The sequence below is a fragment of the Hypanus sabinus genome, chromosome 5 (genome assembly GCF_030144855.1).
Source record: "Hypanus sabinus isolate sHypSab1 chromosome 5, sHypSab1.hap1, whole genome shotgun sequence".
Classification (NCBI taxonomy): domain Eukaryota; kingdom Metazoa; phylum Chordata; class Chondrichthyes; order Myliobatiformes; family Dasyatidae; genus Hypanus; species Hypanus sabinus.
Window position 1 is genome coordinate 160,642,472 of NC_082710.1, and position 25,208 is coordinate 160,667,679.

Below are 25,208 nucleotides of genomic sequence, written 5' to 3' on the forward strand. Positions count from 1 at the left end.
AAGAACAGAAGGATGACAAGAACAAAGGTGGAGCTGCTAAAGGATAAAGAAGGCAACATGTGTCTGGAAGCGGAGGTGGTTGGGGAGGTCCTAAATGAATCCTTTGCTTCAGTATTCACAAGTGAAAAGGACGTCGATAGGGTGAGGTCAAAATAGAACAGGCCTGTGTGCTGAATAATGTGGAAATCAAGGAAGAGGAAGTGTTGGATCTTCTTAAAAACTTTAAGATTGATAAGTCTCCAGGGCCAGACGTGATATATCGCAGGTTGCTGTGGGAAGTGAGAGAAGAGATTGCTGGTGCAGTAGCAATGATCTTTGAATCCTCTTTGGCTGCAGGGGAGGTGCCAGAGGATTGGAGAATGGCAAATGTAGTTCCCTTGTTTAAAAAAGATAATAGGGAGAATCCTGGGAACTATAGTCAGGTGAGTCTTACATCGGTGGTTTGCAAGCTACTGGAAAGGATTGTTAAGGATAGTATCTACGAGCATTTGGAGCACAGTCTACGCAAAGATAGTCAACATGGCTTTATGAAGGGAAGGTCATGCCTCATGAGCCTAATTGAGATTGTTTTGAAGAGGTAACAAAAGATAGGATAGTCCAGAAGGCATATGGGATACTAGGCTTCATTAATAGGGGGATTGAATTTAAGAATAGAGAGGTCATGTTGCAACTCTACAAATCTCTGGTGAGACCACACTTAAGAGTTTTGTGTTCAGTTCTGGTCACCTCAATAGGAAGGATGTTGAAGCTATGGAGAGGGTGCAGAGGAGATTCAGCAGGTTGTTGCCTGGATTGGAGAACAAGTCATATAAAGCAAGGTTAGCAGAGCTGGGACTTTTCTCTTTGGACCATAGAAGGATGAGAGGGGACTTGATAGAGGTCTACAAGATTATGAGAGGCATAGATAGAGTGGATAGTCAGTACCTGTTTCCCAGGGCACCAATAACAAACACCAGAGGGCATATGGACAAGGTTTAGGGAGGGAAGTTTAAGGGAGACATCAGGGGTAAGTTTTTTACACAGAGGTTTGTGGGTGCCTGGAAAGACTTGCCAGGGATGGTGGTGGAGGCTAAAACATTAGGGGTATTTAAGAGCCTCTTGGACAGGCACATGGATGAAAGAAAAATAGAGGGGTTATGGGGTAGTGTGGGTTTAGTACTTTTTTTTAAGGATTATATGAGTTGGTGCAACATCGAGGGCTGAAGGGCCTGTACTGTGCTATAGTATTCTAGTGTCCAGTAACCCAAACGTTGCTACTACAGAGAAACCATCTAGTCTGCAGCTCCCAATGTTCCGTGTTCTTCTGCAAAGCCTCAGACAGGAGCACCAGCCTGTCTACAGAGCTATGAACAATCCTCATAGAGGGGTCAGAAGTGGAGAGAGTGAGCAATTTCAGGTTCCTGGGTGAGGACCTAACCTGTTTTTGATGCAGCTATAAAAAAGGCAAGACAGTGACTGCATTTCATTAGGAGGTTGAGGAGATTTGGTTTGTCACCTAAAATATTCAAAAACTACTGCAGATGTATCCTGGAGAGCATTTTGACAGGCTGCATCACCATCTAGTATGTTGGGGGGGGAGGGGGAGTGCTACCGCACGAGATCACAGTAAGTTGCAGAAAATTGTAAAATTACTCAGCTCCTTCATGGGTCGAGCCTCTGTAGTATCCAAGACATCGTCAAGGAGTGGTGCCTCAAAAAGGTGACATCCATCATTAAGGATCCCCGCCACCCAGGACATGCCCTCTTCTCATTGTTACCATCGGGAAGGAGGTACCGAAGCCTGAAGGCACACACTCAACAATTCAGGAACAGCTCCTTCCCCTCTGCGATCCAATTTCTCAATGGACATTGAACCCATGAACACCACCTCACTACTTTTATATTTTGGTTTTTGCACTACTTATTTTAACTTAACTCTTTAATGGACATACATATATTTACAGTACTTGACAGATATTTTCTATATTTATCATGTATTGCATTGTACTGCTGCCGCAAAATTAACAAATTTCACGACATATGTTGGTGTTATTAAACCTGATTCTGGATACTATTACAAGTATAATGTCTGAGATAAGAGAGCTGATGGCTAAGAAATAAATGTAAGAAAGAAAACGTACAGAAGAGGGATCTTTTATAGTGATTATATTTGAGATCTCAGAAAAAGGCTGTCAGCTTGACTGAATGTTCAAGGCACTTAACAGTCTTCAATCCTCAGACTTAATTTATTTACATCTCCTCTTTGCCTATATTTATCAGGATTTTCCTGGAGTGATTTCTTAACAAAGCTTCTCCTCAAACCAGCCAAGTCAGCTCAGAATCGTTTTCAAACACTGAAAAGGCTCACACTGTACAAGATGGAGGTTCAGAATGGGCTAATGCATCATTAAAAAAGATGTGGCAATGGAGAGCCGGCCATGGCCCACCTGGTTTGCCTGCATGTACTGTTTCACTGAGATCTTCTCAGCTGGTCATCAAAAAGAACACCCAGAAATGGTGTACCTCTACTGTAAATGCCAATCAAGGGTCCCTTCTGAGATCATTAATCAGTCCAGCTCTTCAACTCTACCAACTTAATATTAAGGGCATGTGTAGATCAAACAGAACATTTACACTCTTCTAGAAACACATTCCTGACCATAACTCACAGCAGATGGAGGTTAAACATGAGGAAATCTGCAGATGCTGGAAATTCAAACAACACACAGATGAAGGTCGGTAATTTTTACTTAATACACACAAAATGCTGTGGAGCTCAGCAGACCAGGCAGCATCTGTGGAAAAGGGTAAACAGTCATCATTTCAGCCCAAAACCCTTCATCAGCACTGGAAAAAGAGATGAGAAGTCAGAGTAATAAAGTTGGGTGAGGGGAGGAAGAACTACAAGGTGGTAGGTGAGAGGTGACGCAGGGGTGGGGGAAGGGGTGAAGTAAAGAGCTGGTGAAGTAAAGTCAATCGATGAAAGAGTTAAAGGACTGGAATCTGATTGAAGAGGACAGAAGGCCGTTGAAGAAGGGGAGGGGGGAAGTACACCAGAGGGAGGTGATGGGCAGGTAAGGAGATGAGGTGAAAGAGGAAAATGGGAATGGAGATGAAGTCATTAGCAATTATATCAGTGTCTTGCCGGTATGTTTTAATAATACTTTGTTTTCCAATCTCCCTATCATTTTATAGACATTTTCTGTTCCTTTCTGCCAGCAGTTGGACACATTTTCACTAAATTCCCTCACACAAATGCAAGCTTTGGGAGTTAACAGTTTTCATTTAAAATCTTTACTAAGCTATAGATGTGACTTTAATTTAATTCAGAATATTGTCTTCCATTATTGACAATCTATGGGCTTTGGGGGTAATTTCTTTTTCATTGGCTAAATTACTGTACTAGTGGTGGTTTTATTCTCCAACTCTACACACCACACTCCAGTCCAGTTGCTGGCAGTAATGCACCTTTAAATTGGACTGCCAACCTCCATTAAAAGTCATGAAAAGAAATGCCCGTGTTCGCTGGCAGGCAGATTAACCATAGTTAAGTATCAACCTGAAATAGTTCTGACTGTGATTAGATCAGTTATTGGTTATGGTTGTATTGCTTATGGTTCCACTGCCATGGCAGTACCTGAAAAATTAGACACTGTGCAGTCCAAAGCACTTAGACTCTATGGTGGAGCTTTCTGAACAACATCAGTCCCGGCATTGTGTGTGGAGTTGGGAGAAGAGCCTCTACAGTTAAGATGACTTAAGTTGGGCCTGCAGTATTGGGCAAAACTAATTGGCTTTAATCACAGCTGTCCATCAAAATTTCCTTTGCAGGAGATGTCAGAGTGCCAAAGTAAAATGAAAAGCTATCCATTTTCAGAATTAGTTAATAATTTGGCTGTGAAATTGAAACTGATTGAGGAAGACATAGCTGACCAAATTTGCTTGCCACCTATTCCTTTTCGGCTTTTGCCAGAACCAGAAGTAGACCTATTCCTCCTTTTTCAGCTTCAAGGAAGCAGAGCAATTTCAACGGTGTTGATCGTAAATGAATAAATAAATAATAAATAGGGATCTTATCTGAAGATTTTTACTGATGTCTCAGTGGACCCAGAAAGCAGTAAGGTAGGATTTGGAACGTACGTGTCTCAACTTGGAATTGAGATTGGTCACTGGGTTTCAGATGGTGTTTCTGTCTTTGCAACAGAATTATTAGCAATCCTCTGGGTCTTATGGTGGAAAGAAGACTCTCGGTCATGCAGAGTTATCATCTGTTTGGGTTCTGCTGCTGCCTTAGAGGCTATAAAAGGGAATAAATCAAAAGCTTGTCCTGACATAGTTGTTGAGATTCTCTTAGTTTTGTTTAGAGTAGGGAAGGTGGGCTGTGAAGTCAGATTTACATGGATACCTGGGCATGCTGGGGGGCAGGAAAATGAAATTGGGGTGGCATTGCAAAGTCTTCTTTACAGAGCAGGCAAGTAGGAATTAGAATACCCCTAGGCAGAGCAGAATTGAGAAGCAAGATAAAAAAGGTATAGCGAAGGAATGGCAGGATTGGAAAAATTAAAGGGAAGGCATTTCTTTTCTAGGCGCCCACTAGTTAAAAATGTCTCAGATTGTTCCTCTTTAAATCATAGGGATAAGGTGAAATCAACAAGATTAGGTTGGGGCATTGTGGGCTAAACTATTACTTAAAGATAATAGGAAAACATCCTACTGGATTATGTGACTGTGGTAGTCCAGAGACAGTTCAGCAAGTCTTGCTGAGGTATAATCGATGTAAAGTTTACCGGAGCATATTGTTCAAGGGGCTGTCTGACTTAAACGTATTTTGTTTTTCTATTAAAGCTTTGTTAGGCCACCAAGAGAACCACCATCTGATAGAAGAGTTTATTATGCATTTTCTTCGTGCGACTGGTTTATTCTGGAGAGTTTTGAGTGTTTTGAAATTCTACAATTAACTCTATATCCTGCGGAGGCAGTAATGCGCCTAGATGCGTCTCAGCTGCCGGAAATAGAAGAAGTTCTGACCGTGTTCAGTTTTACGGTTTACTAATGGTTCTGAGTTCACTCCACATCTCTCTCCTCCACTGCCCGCTGGGGAGCTCCGTGACCCGGTGTGCGGACCCTCCTCTGCTCTCTGTCCGCCAACGAACGGGGTCAGTATCCCGGAGCAGATCCGGCACCGACCGGTCGGGAAGAGACGTGGATCGGTTGAGCGTCGGACCCAAGAATCGTCAACCCTGGGTTGAGAAGTTTATGTCGCTTCTCAGTCTCCGGATATTTTCACTCGTTCACCTTTTCTCGCTTCTGCTCCAGCTTGGTGTGGTCGGTGCCGAAGGTAAGGGAATGGCTTCAGATGTGAATCCGAGAGCCACAGTCTCCATTTCCGCGCTCGGAGACTGTGGTGTCACCACAACAGATTGCTGACTGGACAAGCTTTTTTTCTTTTGGGGAACTGCAGCTGCAGTCTGTTGTCCGAGGCATAAGTATACAGAGTATAAATAAATGACACGGCCATTAGATTTTTAACGGTACAGTACATTACAAACATGACAAAGATGTTCACTTTGTTCACGTGACAAACGAAACACAATTTCTCAAACGCACATCCGCTGTCACCCCATACGCCATTCGGGATCTCGATGATCATCGATCTCCTCCTCCTCCACCACACCACACCAAACCAAACAAAAAAAAACTTCGTAGACTCTCCCCCAACCCCCATCCTGTGCTGTTTCATTAATAATCCTTCCTTCCACATCATATCATAGGCTTTTTCTATGTCAAAAAACACTGCAACTACTGATTCTTTATTTGCCTGGGCCTTTGTTATTTCAGTCTCTAACCTTATCACTGAATCCATGGAATTCCTTCCCTTCCTAAAACCACTCTGATAACTTGCCAGCATTCCTCCCTTCTCAAGATCATACGATAACCTTTCAGTTATTGTCCTTTCCATTATCTTACATATATTTGATGTTAGTGCTATTGGCCCCTAGCTAGTGGGTTTTGACGGATCCTTGCCAGGTTTCCTTATTGGAATTACTACTGCTTCTTTCCATGCACTTGTTAATCTTCCCTCCTCCCACACTCTGTTATAAAAATGCAGTAACTTCAAGAGCACTCCTTCTCCTAGATTTTTTAGCATAACATAGTGTATCAGATCTTTCCCTGGAGAGGTTGGTCTCAATCTCTTTATTGCTCTGACCATTTCTGCCAAAGTAAATGGATTATCAATTATATCATCTGTTTCTTCCCTTCTGTTTAACACATCTGGGTATTGACTCATTGTTCTTTCCCTTCTCCTTCTCCCTTCTTCAGACAAATTTTCTGAACTATGTACCTTTACAAATGGCTTGGCCATGATCTCAGCCTTATCCCTGCTGGAGACTGCTGTTTCCTCCTCAGATATCATTACTGGATATTCCATTCCCTTCTATCTCCCCCTATCCCTTTAATCATTCCCCATACCTCTCCCACAGGCATTGTTCTTCCTATTTTGTTGCAAAAACTCCTCCAACTTGCCCTTTTAGCTTGACGTATAGTTCTTCTCACCACTGCCTGTGTCTTCTTATATTGAATTAAATGCTGCATATTATGGGTTCTTTTAACCAGACTGAATGCTCTATTTCTGTTTTTTACAGCCTGACAACATTACTCTGTCCACCATGGTACCAGTTTTCTATTCATCCTATTTTTCCTCCTGGGTATAGATCCTTCTGCTGCCATAATAATTGCTGAAGTCACCTGACTGTTTAATTCATCTATATTTCCAGAAATGTCAATCTTTGTCAATGCTTCTTCACTTAACTTCTAGAACTTACCCCAATCTGCTTTTCCAAACACCCACTTTGGGATTCCACCACCTGGTCTTACTTCAACTCTTTCACTGAACATAAAACTGTGTCGTGATCACTGCCTACTGCTGAAGCAGTCCAAACTCCACAGTTACTAATGCCAGCCAAGACATTAGACACTAACATAATATCTAATACTGACTCAGTTCCAGTTGTTGTGTTTATCCTTGTTCCTCTACCATCATTCATACATACCAAACCCCTTTCTTCCATCAAATCTTTAATTACCATTCCATTTGAATCTGTAATCGGATCCCCCCATATTATGCTGTGAGCATTGAAATCTGTACACCATACTACTTTATGTCTGTTTTGTCCTTGTATCCTAAATAGGCTGTCCAAATCCAACCTTTTACATGGATTGTAGTAGTTAATTATAACCGCTCCTTCCCCTCTCTCCCATATTTCCACCACGATGTATTCCTAATCATCTCCTTTTTCCAGTACCCCATATGGTTTACCTTGCTTGATTTACATAGCACAACCCCCTCTTCCCCCTAGATATCTATCTTTCCTTATCATTATATACCCATATACCACAAACTTTAAAGCCGGTTTCAACCAAGTTTCCTGGATACACACTACATCTGGTTTTATAACCATTTCCTTAATAAAGTGCTTGAATTCCTGGCTATTGGCCAGCAAGCTCCTTGCATTCCATTGCAAAAGAATCACCATAATGAGTATTAACCAACCCATGACATTCCTGGCTTGACTGATTACTGAGGTTCTCCCTCACTTCTTCCCATGTCAGTCTTACTAACCCTAAATGGTTTACTGCTGCTTTGACCACCAGCTGAATTTTGTCACTTTTTCACTTTACCTCAGCCGTACTATTAATCACTCCTGCAATGAATGTTAATAGAGCCTTTTTGTCTACATAAATCCTGTCATTTGTTTTTTGCTGCATCTCTTGCATCCCCATTGCTCCATTCATTGGGAGCATTATTCTGTTCTCTTGACATTCTTACAGCTTCTGCATAAGTGATCTTTCTTTTCACTCTTATTTCTTGAATTTTATTCTCCCGACTCATAACCTCACACCCACTATATGCCACATTATGAGCTCCTCAATTACAGCATTTTGGTTGCACTCCTGCTTTGCACTCTCCATATTTATGATCATCCCCACATCTAGCTCATCTCCTCTGCCTTTTACAGTTTTTAGCTATGCCAAACCTTTGACAATTACAGCACCTCAATGGCTTTGGGACATACACCCTTACTGGGTAACTATGAAACCCAGGAACACTTTCCTTGGCACTCTTTCTTCTTCAAATTCAATCAATACTATTTCACTTTCCTTTTTCATTCCCTCCTTTGTTGTTTTCAGTCTTAGAACATTAATTACTTTTCCTCCTTTGATATTCCTCTTTAACTCCTCCATGTTTATACTCATTGGTACACCCATGATCACTCCTGTACAACCACCATTTCGTGCTCCCACCCTCCCTGTATACTCCACCTTACATTTTCCTATCTCTTTTCAAGTTGCTTTCTCAAGTTGTTCCTCATTCACACATCTTACCAATAGGTTGCCATCATTATGGACTATTGCAAATACTATTTCCCCTATCTTATCTGCCAGAGTTGTTGTTAGCACAAACAGGTTAATTTTCTTCATGTGTCCTTGAGCCTTCTCATTAAACCTAATTATGACAACACCTTCTCTCTGAACTTGTTCATCTTCCTCACTTTCAGAACTCTCTCCACTGTCATTTCATATTCTTTTATTCTCTTTGTCTCGGTTTTCATTCATCCACCCCTCACTATCTCCTCATTTTCTTTATTTCTCCCTTCACCATAATCCATTTCTCCCTAGCTGCCTACCTCTGATCCCAAATCCCTAACCCGCTCCTTCTCCACATTCTTTCCCTCAACCCCCCCCCCCGCACCTTGTCTGCCATTACTCACGCAACCCCCTCCCAGCAATTCCCACTCCTTCCCCACTCTCTTTCCCTCAACAAGTTCCAAACCACATTCATGCATGCACCCCAGCAGTTCGCCATCCAGCATATCCCCTCTCCTCAACCATCACACACACTGCTTACCCCAGCCTGCGTCCAGTGCTTCCAGTGCGGCCTTCTATATATTGGTGAGATCCGACGCAGACTGGGAGACCGTTTTGCTCTGTCTGCCAGAGGAAGCAGTATCTCCCAGTATCTCTCACATTTTAATTCCACATGCCATTCCCATTCTGATATGTCTATCCATGGCCTCCTCTACTGTCAAGATAAGCCACACTCAAGTTGGAGGAACAACACCTTATATTGCGTCTGGGTAGCCTACAACCCGATGGCATGAACATTGCTTTCTCTAACTTCCGTTAATGCCCCCCTCCCCTTCTTACCCCATCCCTTATTTATTTATTTATTTCCTGCCTCCTTTTTCTCCCAATCGCTCCTTGCCTGTTCTCCATCTCCCTCTGGTGCTCCTCTCCCCCTTTCTTTCTCCCTAGGCCTCCCGTCCCATGATCCTCTTCCTTCTCCAGCTCGGTATCCCTTTTCCCAATCACCTTTCTAGCTCTTAGCTTCATCCCTCCCCCTCCGGTCTTCTCCTATCATTTCAGATTTCCCCCTCCCCCCACTGCTTTCAAATCTCTTACTATCTATTTTTTCAGTTAGTCCTGACGCAGGGTCTCGGCCGGAAACGACAGTGCTTCTTCCTATAGATGCTGCCTGGCCTGCTGCACTCCACCAGCACATGTGTGTGTTACTAAAATTTCTTCCTCTTTTTCTTTGTTCACATAACTGAAATTAAACTTAAAGAACTTCCTTTTCTTCTTTTTTTCCGGCGGTTCAGACGCATCTAGGCGTATTACTGCCCTCTGCAGGATGTATAATTAATTATAGAATTTCAAAACAGTCAAATTCTTTAATATAAACTGGTTGCTCATAGACACAGAATAATAAACTCTTCAGTCAGATGGTGGTTCTCTTGGTGGCCAAACAAAGATTTAATAGAAAAACAAAATACATTTAAGTCAGACAGTCTCTTGAACAATATGCTTCTTTCAATTTTATATCGATTACAACTCAGCAAAACACAATTTACATGAACAAATAAACACAACCACATTGGTGCCAGCTGAGAGAGAAAGAAGTAGTGTTTGGGGTTTTCAGTTCAATTCTAGAACCTGACTGTTTTGTTAAATTGGAGGGACATGTAAAACTTTTCTTTTACAAGTCATACAGAACTACCGCCTCATTAGTACAGTGAGGTGGTACAAAGGAATATGTACAACAACGGAATGAGATATGAAGTGTTACATTTCCCCAGAAAGCTCAGAGCAAAGAGACTGTGAGGTGAAAGGGCATGATGAGGTCAATTGTGAGTTTGAGACTCCATTTTGTCGTAGTAAGAAACCATTCAAGAAGCAGATTTATTCACCATAAATATTAACATGTGTTAGGAATTTGCTAACAATACAAAACAATCCTGATGAAGGGTCTCAGCCGGAATCGTCATTTCCATTGACGCTACCAGGTCAAAGTCAAAGCATTTATTATGAAAGTATGTATAAATTATACAACATTGAGCTTTGTTTGCTTACAGGCAGTCACAAGGCAAGGAATTTGAAAGAATCCAGTTGAAAAAATTAAGACCACCCCTCCAGTGCCCACAGTGAAAGAGAAAAATAAACACCAAAACAAATCATATAAACAATAGAAGTGAGCAACAACAACACATTCTGAACCAAATTGAGTCTTTAGATACAAATCCCTGGAGCAGCCTGGAGTAGGCCCAAAGCGTTGGTATTCACTTCATCATTTTAACGGGGTAAACAGTTACAAAGTTCACAGACAAAAAGCAAACGGGGTCAGTCTCACAGCCTTAGTGAGAGATAAGTATCTCCAGAATTCATCCAGCATTTCATGTGTGTTGCTAGGAATTTGCTGTTGGTGTACTGGTGATCATGCAACAACAACAAAAAAAGACATTTCCATAATTATGAAGATTTATATAAAGTAAATTTAGAAGTTAATGTTGAGTATGGGGTAAAATCTGTATAAAAACATCAAAAGCCCCATCGTTTCACAGTGTAAGTAGCTTTATAAAAAGTAGTTTAAAGCGTTTACAGTGCAGTGTATTGACTGAGATATTCCATAGGGGTGGGGCTGACTCAGATTAACTGATGAGGAAAGACATTTTTTAAATAGTGTGAAGTTTTGCTTTCAAAAGTCTTATGACAGCGGAAAGAAATTGTCCTTGAGCAGGGTGAGATGTGCTTTCAGGCTTTTGTATCTGCTACACAAATAGTAGATACGATTTGTCAGCTGCAAATCTGATGACTGTCAGTCGTCAGTTGCAGTGGCTGGGGCACGTGATAAGTATGCCCCCATGTCGGCTACCCCGCAGAGTGTTATACGGCCAGCTACATCATGGTGGACGCTCAGCTGGAGGGCGGAAGAAGCGCTATAAGGATCAGATGAAGAATGCTTTAAGGAAGTGCAAGATCAGACCTGAGGACCTGGAGGATGTTGCTGCTGACCGCAACACTTGGTGACAGCTGTGTAGGGAGGGGGTTCATATTCGGGAGATGGAAAGAACAACCAGAAGATGGCACAAGAGAGCCAGGAGAAATGCAGCCATGGTTGCCATCACTACCACCACCACACATATTATACATGTCCCACCTGCAAAAGAACTTGTGGGCCTAAGATAGGACTGTATCGTCATCAAAGATCTCACTGTTAAAGGAGTGGACAATGTCATCGGGTTCCAATGGACAACTGAAGAAGACAAATATGAGAAATATGCAGATTTTGGAAATCCAAAGCAACACACACAGAATGCAGATGGAACTCAGCAGGCCAGGTTGCATCTATGAAAATGAATAAACAGGTGATGTTTCAGGCCAAGACCCTTCTTGAGGACTGAGAAGAAAGGGGAAGATGCCAGAATAAAATGGTGGGGAAAGAGAAAGATGTTAGATGGAAGGAGATAGGTGAAGCTGGGAGACAGGAAAGGTTGAAGACTGGAGAAGATAATGTGAGAAAGGAAAGGAGTGAAGAAGTGAAAGGTCAGAGTGAGGAATAGGGGTCCTGAAGAGAGAATTCAGGGAGATCGGTAGGAAGCTGAAAAGCAGGACCTCCAAGGTAGTAATTTCAGAATTGCTGCTTGTGCCACGTGCTAACAAGCACAAGAATAGTATGATCAGCCATATTGATGCGTGGCTGAGAGACTGGTGTACGGGGCAGGGCTTTACGTTCCTGAATCATTGGGGCATCTTCTGGGAGAGGTACAACCTGTACATAAAGGACAGGTTACACCTGAACCCAAAAGTGTCCAATATCCTGGCAGGCAGGTATAATAGAGCTGTTAGGGAGGGTTTTAAACTAATTTGCTAGGGGACGGGAACCAGAGTGATAAGGCTGAGGAAGGGGAAAACAGAAATAAATCAAAGATAGTAAGCAATAGAGATGGTAGAAAGGACATGCAGGAGATGAGGCATAATCACATCCAGTGGGATGAGTTACAGGGCAATTGAAGCATAGTGCAGTTAAAACAAAAAACAACAAATACTGGACTGACTGTTATTGGAATGCATGCAGCATTAGAAATAAAGTGGATGATCTTGAAGTTCAGCTACAGAGTGGCAAATATGACATTGTGGTCATCTCTGAAACTTAGCTAAAGGATGGCTGCCATTGGGAGCTGAATGTCCAAGTATATACAGTATATAGGTTAGTAGGCTGAGTTGGTGGTATGGCCCTGTGTATACAAAATAATATTAAATCATTAGAAAGGGATGACAGGATCGGAAGATGTAGAGTCTCCATGGGTTGAGTTAAGAAATGGCAAGATACCCTAATGGCAGTTGTATACGTAAAACAGCAGCAGGGAAGTGGATTACAAATTACTGCAGGAGATAGAAAAGGCATGACAAAAGGGCAATGTCATGATAATCATTGGAGATTTTAACATGAAAGTAGACTGGGAAAACCAGGCCAGTGCTGCACCTCAAGAGAAAGAATTTATAGAATGTCTAAGGCGGGGGTCGGCAACCCGCGGCTCCGGAGCCACATGTGGCTCTTTTACGTCTGTGCTGCGGCTCCCTGTTGCTTTGGGAAATAATTGGTTGTGGCGACCCTTTTCCTGGCACATCCGAACCGACTCACAATTAGATAGCCTACGGGGGTTTGCGAGCACAGAGCTTTGGAGCCTCTGCGCCATGGGGGGGGGGGGCAGGTTGAGGGAGGCTTAAAAGTGAGGCTGAAGATTTCGAATAAAGTTTTTTCCTTCGACTGCAATTACCGACTCCGTGTCGTAATTTTAGCGCTGCGTGTAGCACACCGCTACATGGTCAGTATTTAATTAAAATGTATTTTATGTTAGTTTGTTAGTTTTTGAAATGTAAATCTAAATTTGAAGATTATGGTGATCTTGTACAATCTAAATAAGACGTTGTGGCGACCCATTTTCTGACACATCCGAACCGGCTCACAATTAGCCAGCGTTCAGGCTAAGGGAGATAGCCTACGGGGGTTTGTGAGTACGTGTCTTTTGGAGCATCCGCGCCCATGGGGGGGCGGGTTGAGGGAGGCTTAAAAGCAAGGCTGTTTAGTTCGAATAAAGCTATCTTTGACTGCAGTTTACTGACTGCGTGTAGCATGCCGCTGCAACTTGTTTTTATCGCTGGCTGTCCAGAGGGGAGGTGCTGAAACGCTTTGTCGCGTGTCTGGAAGAAGTGAAAACTTTCCTGGGCAGCAAAGGGCTCACCTTTCCTGAGCTGGAACAGCCAGAGTGGCTGGAAAAGCTACACTTCATGGTAGACATGACAGCGCACCTGAACACGCTGAACACAGCTCTTCAACGGGGTAAGGACGTACAGCCCTGCACATGTTGGAGGATGTTTTGGCATTCGAGCGCAAGTTGACGTTGCTTGCCAGAGATTTACAGAAAGGCACTTTGTCTCACTTCCCCAATTTGAGAGAGTTCAAACAAGGTCACGACATGATAAATTCGGAGTATTTACATTCTGCAATCATCGCAATGCAAACATCGTTTGGGAAACGCTTCTGTGAGTTCAGAGAGGAAAAAAACACATTATCCTTCCCGGTCACTACCCTAAGCATCGATCCATCCCTACTGAATACGACTGCATTGTCAGGTGTGAGTCAACCTGAACAAGTATGATAAATATTTTAATTGCCTATTATTTTACGTATATTCATATGTTTTCATTGTTCAGTGAAATAGTCCTTTTATTTTTCAGGTTGACAGCTGGCTGACGTTATTTTTGGTTTGCTGCTGGCGGCAAATTTAAGTTTGGCGTTTTTCATAAATACAAGAAGGACTCAAATAGACGTTGAGTATTTTACTTAAAAGTAACCTTCAACCCAACGTCTCTTTTTCGGAGTTCAAAATGTTTTTGTTGCATGCAGAAATGTAATTTCGTTTTCTCTGCAGGAGTTCATCAATTTCATAAATGCAACACATTATAGTTTGTTTATACATAGCATAAAGGCAAAACAAAACGTTGTATGCAGTGTTATTTCATTTTAAATGTCAAACGGGTTTTGCGGCTCCCAGTGTTTACTTTTCTGTGGGAAACGGGTCCAAGTGGCTCTTTCAGCGGTAAAGGTTGCTGACCCCTGCTAAGGGATGGCTTTTAGGACCAGCTTGGTGCTGAGCCCTCTAGGGGACTGGCTGAGCTGGATTGCGTGTTGTGCAATGATCTAGAAGTGATAAGAGAGTATAAGGTTAAGAAACCTTCAGAGAAAAGTGATCACAATATGACTGAGTTCAGTTTGAAATTTGAGAAGGAGAAACTAAATTCCAATGTGTCGGTATTTCAGTGGAATAAAGGAAATTGCAATGGCATGAGAGGGGACCTGGCCAAAGTTGACTGGAGGGCGATACTAGCAGGAAGGACAGCAGAACAGCGATGGCTGTAGTTTCTGTGAGAAATGAGGGAAGTGCAAGACAGATATATTCCAAATAAGAAGACTTTTTCGAATGGAAGAAGGAAACTACTGTGGCTGACAAGTGAAGTCAGAGCCAAAGTAAAAGCAGAAGAGAAGGCATACAAGGAAGTCAGATCTAGTGGGAAGATAGAGGATTGGTAAGCTTTTAAAAACTTGTAGAAGGAAACTAAGAAGGTCATAAGGAAGGAAAAGATGAATTATGAGAGGAAGCTGGCGACTAATATCAAAGAAGATACTAAAACCTTTTTTAAGTATATAAAGGTTAAAAGAGAGTTGAGGTTAGCTATATAACCAATAGAAAATGATGTTGGAGATATTATAATGAAAGATGCAGAGATGGCAGTGGAACTGAATGCGTATTTTGCATCAGTCTTCACAGTGGAAGACATCCGCGGCATCGCAGACGTTCAAGAGTGTCGGGGAGGTGAAGTTCGTGCAGTGAAAATTACAACTGAGAAGGTGCTCAGGAAACTTAATGGTCTGAGGGTGGATAAATCTCCTGGACCTGAGGGACTGCACCCTCAGGTTCTGAAGGAAGTATCTCAAGTCAAGTCACTTTTATTGTCATTTCAACCATAACTGCTGATGCAGTACATAGTAAAAATGAGACAAAGTTTTTCAGGACCCTGACACAGTATGAAAACTAGACTGAACTACGTAAAAAGCAACACACAGAAAAAAACTACACTAGACCATAGACCTACCCAGGACTGCATAAAGTGCACAAAACAGTGCAAGCATTACAATAAATAATAAACAGGACAATAGGGCAGTAAGGTGTCAGTCCAGGCTCTGGGTATTAAGGAGTCTGATAGCTTGGGGGAAGAAACTATTACATAGTCTGGTCGTGAGAGCCTGAATGCTTCAGTGCCTTTTCCCAGATGGCAGGAGGGAGAAGAGTTTGTATGAGGGCTGCATGGGGTCCTTCATAATGCTGTTTGCTTTGTGTATACAGTGTGTAGTGTAAATGTCTGTGATGGTAGGAAGAGAGACCCCAATGATCTTCTCAGCTAACCTCACTATCCGCTGCAGGGTCTTGTGATCCGAGATGGTGCAATTTCCGAACCAGGCAGTGATGCAGCTGCTCAGGATGCTCTCAGTACAACCCCTGCAGAATGTGATGAGGATGGGGGGTGGGAGATGGACTTTCCTCAGCCTTCACAGAAAGTAGAGACGCTGCTGGGCTTTCTTTGCTATGGAGCTGGTGTTGAGGGACCAGGTGAAATTCTCCACCAGGTGAACACCAAGAAATTTGGTGGAGAGACTGCAGAGCCATTAACAATGATCTTTCAAGAATTGATAGATTCTGGCATTGTGCCGGATGACTGGAAAATTACAAATGTTACTTCACTATTTAAGAAGGGTGGGACGCAGCAGAAAGGAAACTATAGACGTGTTAGCCTGACATCAGTGGTTGGGAAGTTGTTGGAGTCAATTGCTAGGGATGAGATTACGGAGAGCCTGGAGTCACAGGACAAGATAGGCCAAAGCCAGTATGGTTTCCTGAAAGGAAAATCCTGCCTGACCAACCTACTGCAGTTTTTTGAGGAAATTACAAGCAGGTAGACAAAGAAGATGCGGTAGAGGTGATGTACTTGGATTTTCAGAAAGCCTTTGACAAGGTGCTGCACATGAGGCTACTTAGACAAGAGTCGATGGAATTACAGGGAAGTTATTAGCTTGAGTGCAGCATTGGCTGATCAGCAGAAACAGATAGTGGGAATAAAGGGAACCTATTTTGGCTGGCTGCCGGTTACCAGTGGAGCTCCACAGGGGTCAGTGTTGGGACCACTGCTTTTTACAATGTGTGTCGATGATTTGGTCTATGGCATGTATTTCTGTATTTAGCCAGAATGTAGGTGGAGGAATGTGTTGTGTTGAGGAAAACAGAGAGCCTGCAGAGGGACTTAAGACAGTTTAGGGGAATGGGCAAAGAAGTGGAAAATGAAATACAATGTTGGAAAGCATATAGTCATGCACTTTGATAGAAGACTATTATTTAGATTGGGAGAGAATTCAAAATGCAGAAATGCAAAGGGCCTTGTGAGTCCTTGTGAAGGATACCCTAAAGGTTAACCTCCAGTTTGAGTCAGTGTCGAAGAAGGTGAATGCAATGTTGGCATTCATTTCTAGGGATATCAAACATAAGAGCAGGGATGTGATGCTGTGGCTCTAAAAGGAACTTGTGAGACCACACTTGGTGTAATATGTGCAGTTTTGGGTTTCTTATTTTGGAAAGGATATGCTGATATTAGAGAGGGTTCAGAGAAGATTCACAAGGATGATTCCAGGAATGAAAGTGTTACCGTATGAGTAATGTCTGGCAGCTCTCGGGCTGTATTCCCTGGAGTTCAGGAGAATGGGGGAGGATCTCGTAGAAACATTCCCTATGTTAAAAGGCCTGAACAGATTAGATATGGCAAAGTTATTTCCCACAGTAGGGGATTCTAGGACAAGAGGGCATGACTTCAGGAGTGAAGGACATCCATTTAGAACAGAGATGCGGAGAAGTTACTTTAGTCAGAGGGTGGTAAATCTGTGGAATTTGTTGCCACGAACAGCTGTGGAGGCCAAGCTATTGGGTGTATTTAAGGCAACGATAGATAGGTTTTTGATTAGCTAGGGGAAGGGGAGAAGTCAAGGGAGGAGGGATGACTGGAAGAATTGGATCAGCCCATGATTGAGTGGCAGAACAGACTCGATGGGCCAAATGGCTTGGTCTGCTCTTGTATCCGATGGTCTTATCGAAATTTGTTCAGTGGAAGGAGAAATCGATATTCATGCTAGTGAGTTAGAGGCTCAGGCATGTGCTCCTCTGCCCTCAGGGTGACAAGTGGAGGCCATGGACCAACACTCAGAATGGGAATGGAAACTGAAATTAAAGTGTTTGGCCACTGGAAGGTCCCGCCTATGGCGGATGATGTGGGTGTGTTTAATGAACTGATCCCCCAGTTTACAATGGGTCTTACCAAAGTAGAGGAGGCTGTGTCGGGAGCACCAGACATAATAGACGACTCCAGCAGATTCACAGGTGAAGTGTTGCCTCACCTGGAAGGAGCGTTTGGAGCCTGGAATGGAGGCAAGGGAGCAGGTATGTGGGCAGCTGTAGCACTTTGGCCTGTTGCAGGGATAAATGCTTGGTGGGAGATTAGACAGACAGGCAGACAGAAAGACATACTTTATTGATCCCGAGGGAATTTGGGTTTCATTACAGCCGCACCAAGAATAGTGAAGAAATATTGCAATATAAAACCTTAGATAATTAAATAATAATAAGTTAATTAATGAGAAGGGATGAGTGGACAAGGGAATTGCAGTGGGAGCAATCCCTGTGGAAAGTGGGGGCCGCGGTTGTGGTAAAGATACGTTTAGTGGTGGGATCCCTTTGGAGATGGCAGAAGATGTCTTGGATGTGCAAGGTGATGGGGTGGTAGGTAAGGACAAGAGGAAATCTATCACTGTTAAGAGAGCAGGAAGATACTGTGAGTGGAGATGTCCAGGAAATGGAGGAATGGAGGTAATGAGGGCAGTACTAATGGTAGAGGGAAGGAGGAAAACACTTTTCTTCAAAGAAGGAGGACAACTCTCATATCCTGGAATGGAAAGCTTCATCCTGGGAACAGATGCAGAGGAGGCAAGAACCTGAGAAAAGGGAATGGCATTTTTACAGGAGATAGGGTGAGAAGAGGTATAGTTGACTGATGAAGAGAGAGTGGAGGGCAGTGCAGACAGAGAGAGGAGTGTTGGTGATGTCTCATTACTAATTAGAGATGAGAAGGTCAAGAGCAGGCAGAGAACCAGAGTGGGGTTTCATGTCCATGATAGAATTCCCCGAAGTTTTTGTGTGTGTGTGTGTGTGTGTGTGTGTGTGTATGTGTGTGTGTGTGTGTGTGTGTGTGTGTGTATGTGTGTGTGTGTGTGTGTGTGTGTGTGTGGTGGGGGGGGGTGGGGTTGGTGGTTGTGGGTGGGAAAAAGACTCTGAAGCTCATTCCCACCCAACAAAGCATTAAAACACCTTTGTTCCACCATCAGTCCAGTACAATATCCTTTGAAACCCATCACTGACGGAATGCTTTGGTGTCTTGACATATTCTGATCAAATCTAATGGCATATTTGGAATGAAGAGAACGTAGTCCTGATTCAAGTTTATGAATGATCTTGCACTGACTTCAAACTCTCCTATAAATATGTGAAGAGGAAAACGATGTGAGAAGGAGAATGAATGTTTCTTGTAGTCAGAAACGGGGAAATTAAAAATGGGGTTGAACAATATGACAAGCCAATTAAATTCATACTTTGGTTATGAGCTAACTAAGGGAACAAGACTGATGCATATATGACAAGATGGCAGGTTAGTAATTAATCTAATGCTTGGGAAGGTATTCTTGAATAATATAAACACAAAAGATTCTGCAGATGCTGGAAATCCAGATGACTACACACAAAATGCTGGAGGGATTTAGGAGGTTGGTGAGCATCTACAGAGAGGAATAAAGTGGCCAATGTTTTGGACTAAAACCCATGATCAGGGCTGAAAAACAAGTGGAGAAGAAGTCAGAAAAAAAGGAAGGGGAAGGAGCACAAGCTGGAGGATGTTAAGTGAAGCTGCAGTCAATTCTTGTCTCCTATTCCTGGAAAGGAAGGGAGTGGTCCTTCTTATCCTGCCTTCTGCCCTCTCCCTGCCTTTCCAGTCCTGATGAAAGGTCTCAGCCTGAAACAACTGTTTATTCACATCCACAGATGCTGTCCGACCCGCTGAGTTCCTTCAGCATTGTGTCTGTTCTTTAACAATATGTTCTTGATCATTACTCTGCTTGGTCAGGGATGGCAGATAATAGCAATGGAAAGTCAGAGTAAAGCAAAATGACAAAGAAAGGTAGAAATAAAATACTTTAAAAAGGCATCAGTATCACAAGCTGAGCTTCAGAAGAAATGTGAACGAACAGAAGAGAGCAGAAGGTGATCCAGTAGGAGATAGAAAACCAACAGCTAAAAATATACTTGGAGGTGCTGTGTCATACAGTCAAGGAAATAGTAGATAGATACTTCATTGATATCAAAGGAAATCACAGTGTCACTGTAACATTGTAGCTGCAAAGGTATACAAATATTAGAAGAGAAGTAGGAAAGAATAAAAATAAGATGTTTAAGATTTTCAAGTCAAAGATTACCAGATCACTTCCCCAGCTATAGGTTGACTCATTACCAAGGGTAAGAATGATCTCATATTTTGCCGTTTGGAGCAGCACAGTTGTTTCAGTCTGTTACTGAAAAATACTCCTCTGTTCAGCCAAGGTGGCATGCAGAGGGTGGGAAACATTGTCCAGAATTGTCAGGATTTTCTGGAAGGTCCCTTGATCTACCACAGCCTTCAGTGTGTCCACTTTGATTCCTATAACAGAGCCAACCTTTCTAATCAGTTTATTGAGCCTTTTGGCATCACCTGTATTGCAGCCATTGCTGTAACACACACCACATAGAAGATTGTACTGGCGACAACAGACTGGTAGAAAATGTGAAGGAGAGGCCTGCATACTTCAAAGGTTCTCAGTTTCCTCAGGAAGTAGAGGTGACTCTACATGGCCTCTGTGTTGGTGCTCCACGCAAGCCTGTCATTCAGGTGCACATCCAGGTACTTGTAGGTCCTCAACACATCCACGTACTCACCATCAATAGTAACAGGAGCAGTGCAGGCTTGGTCTTCCCAAATTCCATCTCCAATTCCATTTTACTGATGTTGAGCTGCACTATTCACAAAGTTCTTCACCAGAACCCTGTATTCATCCTCCTTTTCTCTCTTTATACACCAACTATTGTTAAGTTATCAGAGAATTTCTACAGATGATGTGACTCTATGTTTTATCTTAAGTCCCAGCTATTCAGAGTATACAGGAAGGTAGCCAATACAGTCTCCTATGGGGCCCCCAGTGCTGCTGATAGCCGTGTCTGACACAGCTCTGAAGCCGCACAAACTGTGATCTGCCAGTCAGGTAGTCCATTATCCAGGATACAATGTAAGTACCAACCTGCATTGATTGGAGCTTCCCCCCACCCAGCATGAGGGCTGTTTGGTATTGAAGGCACAAGAAAAATCAAAAAACACGATCCTCTCAGTGTTGCCCTGCTTAAACAAATGACAGTAGACTTAAATAGTTGGAATGTGGAAATAGTTGTACAAGTACCAACAGGTTTCTGGGGCAATACCACTGGAACCAGTATGAGGAACTGCAGGTACAAATACGATGAATAATAGACAAGAAATGAGTAAACTGGAACTGAAATAGCACATGAATGACTAACTGGACATCAAATAATACGTCAGCTGTAAGTTTAAAAAATGCAGCGGTTAAATATTCAGCAACTACAAAATGATCAGCTGGAAAAGCTAGCTTACTAAGTTCGGTGACATCTGTGGAGGGAAATGGGCATTTGTCCTTTTAGGTTGGGACTCTTGATCTGCACCAAAAGATTGAGGGGGCATGGCCAGTAAAAAGAGATGAAGGGAAGGGGTGGGACAAAACCTGGCAGGAGATTGGTGGAACTGGTTGATGTGTGGTTGATTGGCAGACAGATTGAGTTGGGGGAAAGGTAGAGGCTGGGTGGTGATCGGTGTGGACAAGCTGGCTGTGGATTGTGTCGAACAGCACAGAAACAGGCCTTCTGGCCCAACTCACCCTCTGGAAAAAGTTCCTATTAAATTTTTCCCTCTGAACTCTCTAATTTTCAGGTCTCCCACCCTGGGAAATTGTCTGAGTGCCTTCACCTTATTTCTGCCCTCATGATTTTAAACACCTCTTTACGATCATCCCTGGTTGCCCTGAGTGTCAATATTTAAGATTGCTTAATGTCATTTCCTGTGCAAAGGTGTAAGGAGCATGAAATAATTGTTACTCCAGATCCGATGCAGCACAAAGAAGCACAAAAAGATCAAGAGCACAATAATAATAATAATAATAATAATAATAATACTAAAAACTTATCAATATAATTAGTGTACATAAAATAGCTTATATACATACATTAATTGTATGTCCATAAAATAGCACTCGGTTTTATTTAAGCTGACATAAGGGAAATGATAAAGTAGTGGTGGAGTTAGTGGGTGGAAGTGTTGATCAGCCTCATTGCCGGGGAAAGTAACTGTTTTTGTGTCTGGTGGTCCTGGCATGGATGCTATGAGGTCTCCTCTCTGATAGGAGTGGGAGAAACAGTCTGTGAGCAGAGTGTGTGGGATCATTTATGAATTTGTGCCATTACAGAGACTTGGATGTCTCAGGGGCAGGAATGGCTGTTGGCAGTACCAGGCTTTAGATATTTCACAAGGGACAGGGAGGGAGGCAGAAGGGATGGGGGAGTGGCATTGCCAATCAGGAATATTATCTCAGCAGTAGAAAAGGAGCATGTCAATGAGGGATTGTCTACTGGGTCATTGCGGCTGGAAGTCAATCAGGAAAGGGGCAATAACTCTACTGGGTATTTTTATAGACCCCCAATGGTAATAGAGACATTGAGGAGCAGATAGGGAGGCAGATTCTGGAACAGTGCGATAGTAATAGGGTTGTTGTGATGGGTGATTTTAACTTTCCTGATATTAACTGGCTTCTCCTTAGAGCAAGAGGATGGGGTGGAGCTTGTTAGGTGTGTTCAGGAAGGGTTCTTGACGCAATATATAGATAAACCAACTGGAGGAGAGGCTGTACTTGATCTGTTATTGGGAAATTAACCTGGTCAGGTGTCAGATCTCTCAGTGGGAGAGCATTTTGGAGGTAGTGATCACAACCCTATCTCCTTTATCATAGTGCTGGAGGGGATAGGATCAGACAATTTGGGAAAACATTTAATTGCGGTAGGGGGACTATGAAGCTATTCGGCAGGGATTTGCAGAAATAAATTGGGAGCAGATGTTCTCGGAAATGCGTGGCAGAAATGTGGCAAATGTTCAGGGAACATTTACATGGCATTCTGCATGGGTATGTTCCATTGAGGCAGGGAAAGGATGGTAGGATGAAAGAACCATGATGTACAAAGGATGTAGAAGATCTAGTAAAGAAGAAGAGAAAAGTCAAAAGAGGTAACAGTGATATTTAATGAATACATTGCTTCAGTATTCATCAGGATAAAGACCTTGGCAATTGTGGGGATGACTTACAGCAGTCTGAAAGGCTTGAGCATATAAACATTAAGAAAGAGGATGTACTGGAGCATTTGAAAAGCATGAAGTTAGATAAGTCACCGGGACTGAATGAGAAACACCCCAGGCTACTATGGGAAGAGAGGGAGGAGATTGCTAAGCCTCTGGCATTGATCTTTGTGTCATCAATAGGGACAGGAGACGTACTGGAGGTTGAAGGGTTGCGAATGTTGTTGCCTTGCTCAACAAGAGAGTAGAGATTACCCAGGAAATTATAGACCAGTGAGCCTTACTTCTGTGGTAGACAAGTTGTTGGAGAAGATGCTGAGAAGCAGGATTTATGAGCATTTGGAGAGACATAATTTGATTAGGGATAGTCAGCATAGCTTTATCAAGGGCAGGTCGTGCCTTATGAACCTGATTGAGTTGAGGATGTAAGATAAAACTTTGATAAAGGTAAAGCAGTGGATATAGTGCATATGGATTCCAGCAAGGCATTTTATATGATTTCCCATGCAAGGCTTATTCAGAAAGTAAAGAGGCATGGGATCCAAGGAGACCTCACTTTGTCGATCCAGAAATGGCTTGTCCACAGAAGACAAAGGGTGGTTGTAGAGGTTGAGTAAACTTGGCCTTTTCTCCTTGGAGTGATGGAGGATGAGAGATGACTTGATAGAGGTGTATAAGATGATGAGAGGAATTGATCATGTGGATAGTCAGAGGCTTTTTCCGAGGCCTGAAATAGCTATTATGACAGGGCATAGTTTTAAGGTGCTTGGAATTAGGCACAAGGGGGATGTCAGGGGTAAATTCTTAGATAGAGATTGGTGGGTGAGTGGAACCCACTGCTGACGACAGTGGTGGAAGCGGATACAATTGGGCCTTTTAAGAGACTCTTAGATAGGTACATGGAGCTTAGAAAAATGGAGGGGTATGTGCTAAGGAAATTCTGGGCAGTTTCTAGAGTTGGTTACATGGTTGGCATAACGTTGTTGGCTGAAGGGCCTGTAATATGCTGTAGATTTTTATGGTTCTATATTATTGACTCTACTGGTATTTCAGGTGGCAAGAAATATGACTAAAGGCATCACTAATTACATCTTTACTGAAATAAATTGGGGTCAACTGTCACCGCAAACATTAAAGAAGTAAGCAGAGGTGGCTGATTCGAAGGATGGGCCGTGCGGGTGCATTGCAGAGCCAAGGGGCAACGTGTTCGAGACAGGGTCACAGACAGAGTTTGTATCACTGTTGCTGTTGGAGTGAACGATTTGGAGAGGAGTCAGTGCCCGTTCACCAAACCCGGGTGCAGGTTTGGATCGCTCCAAGTGCTGAGCTGATTTGGTGAGATGGAGAACAGCTTTGAGCTGTGTGGACCAAGTACTGGGATCCGGGTCTTACAGTGAGCCACTGCTCAGTGCTTGAACAATTTAAACGCTGACCCAGGTTGACTGGAAAGCCCGAATGTCAGCACTGGAGGCGAGGGTTGGGCTGATTTAGCTGGCTCTGCTGTGATGTCCATTCCTATCTCTGGCGGCTGTTGTCTCTGCATTTCTTAACATTTCTTTAATATTTTAAGCAAGATTACTTTTTTATTTCCATCTTTTACAGTTTAAAAATAACAAAAAAAGGAAAGGGCCTGAAGCAAAAGTTTGGGCACCCTGCATGGTCAGTACTTAGTAACACCCCCTTTGGCAAGTATCACAGCTTGTAAACGCTTTTTGTGGCCAGCTAAGAGTCTTTCAATTTTTGTTCTGGGGATTTTCGCCCATTCTTCCTTGCAAAAGGCTTCTAGTTCCGTGAGATTCTTGGGCCATCTTGCATGCACAGCTGTTTTGAGATCTATCAACAGATTTTTGATGATGTTGGGTTGGGGGACTGTGAGGGCCATGGCAAAACCTTCAGCTTGCGCCTCTTGAGGGAGTCCATTGTGGATTTTGATGTGTGTTTGGGATCATTATCCTGTTGTAGAAGCAGGATAATCTTTTCACCTTCAGCTTTTTTACAGACGGTGTGGTTTGCTTCCAGAATTTGCTGGAATTTAATTGAATTTATTCTTCCCTCTACCAGTGAAATGTTCCCTGTGCCACTGGCTGCAACACAAGCCCAAAGCATGATTGATCCACCCCCGTGCTTAACGGTTGGAGAGGTGTTCTTTACATTAAATTCTGCACCCTTTTTTCTCCAAACATACCTTTGCTCATTAGGCCAACAAGTTCTATTTTATCTTCATCAATCCACAGGACTTGTTTCCAAAATGCATCAGGCTTGTTTAGATGTTCCTTTTCAAATTTCTGATGCTGAATTTT

At 42.8% G+C, this 25,208-nt stretch overlaps 1 protein-coding gene across 7 annotated transcripts in view; it reads left to right on the forward strand.

Moving 5' to 3' along the window:
- Positions 1-4,599: 4,599 nt before the first annotated feature.
- The window catches only part of LOC132394512 (uncharacterized), a 49,120-nt gene continuing 28,511 nt past the window's right edge, over positions 4,600-25,208 (forward strand). For 2 of the 7 annotated variants that reach the window (XR_009512345.1, XR_009512346.1), the window contains exon 1: positions 4,600-5,317. Coding sequence is in view for 3 of the 7 variants with exons in the window: in XM_059970775.1 (XP_059826758.1) it covers positions 5,032-5,317 (286 nt within the window). In the remaining 4 variants the exon portion in view is untranslated. Of the gene's footprint in view, positions 5,318-14,055; positions 14,148-22,119; positions 24,244-25,208 lie in introns of those variants that run through there. The other 5 variants (XM_059970776.1, XM_059970775.1, XM_059970772.1 and 2 more) reach the window with 5 other exon arrangements.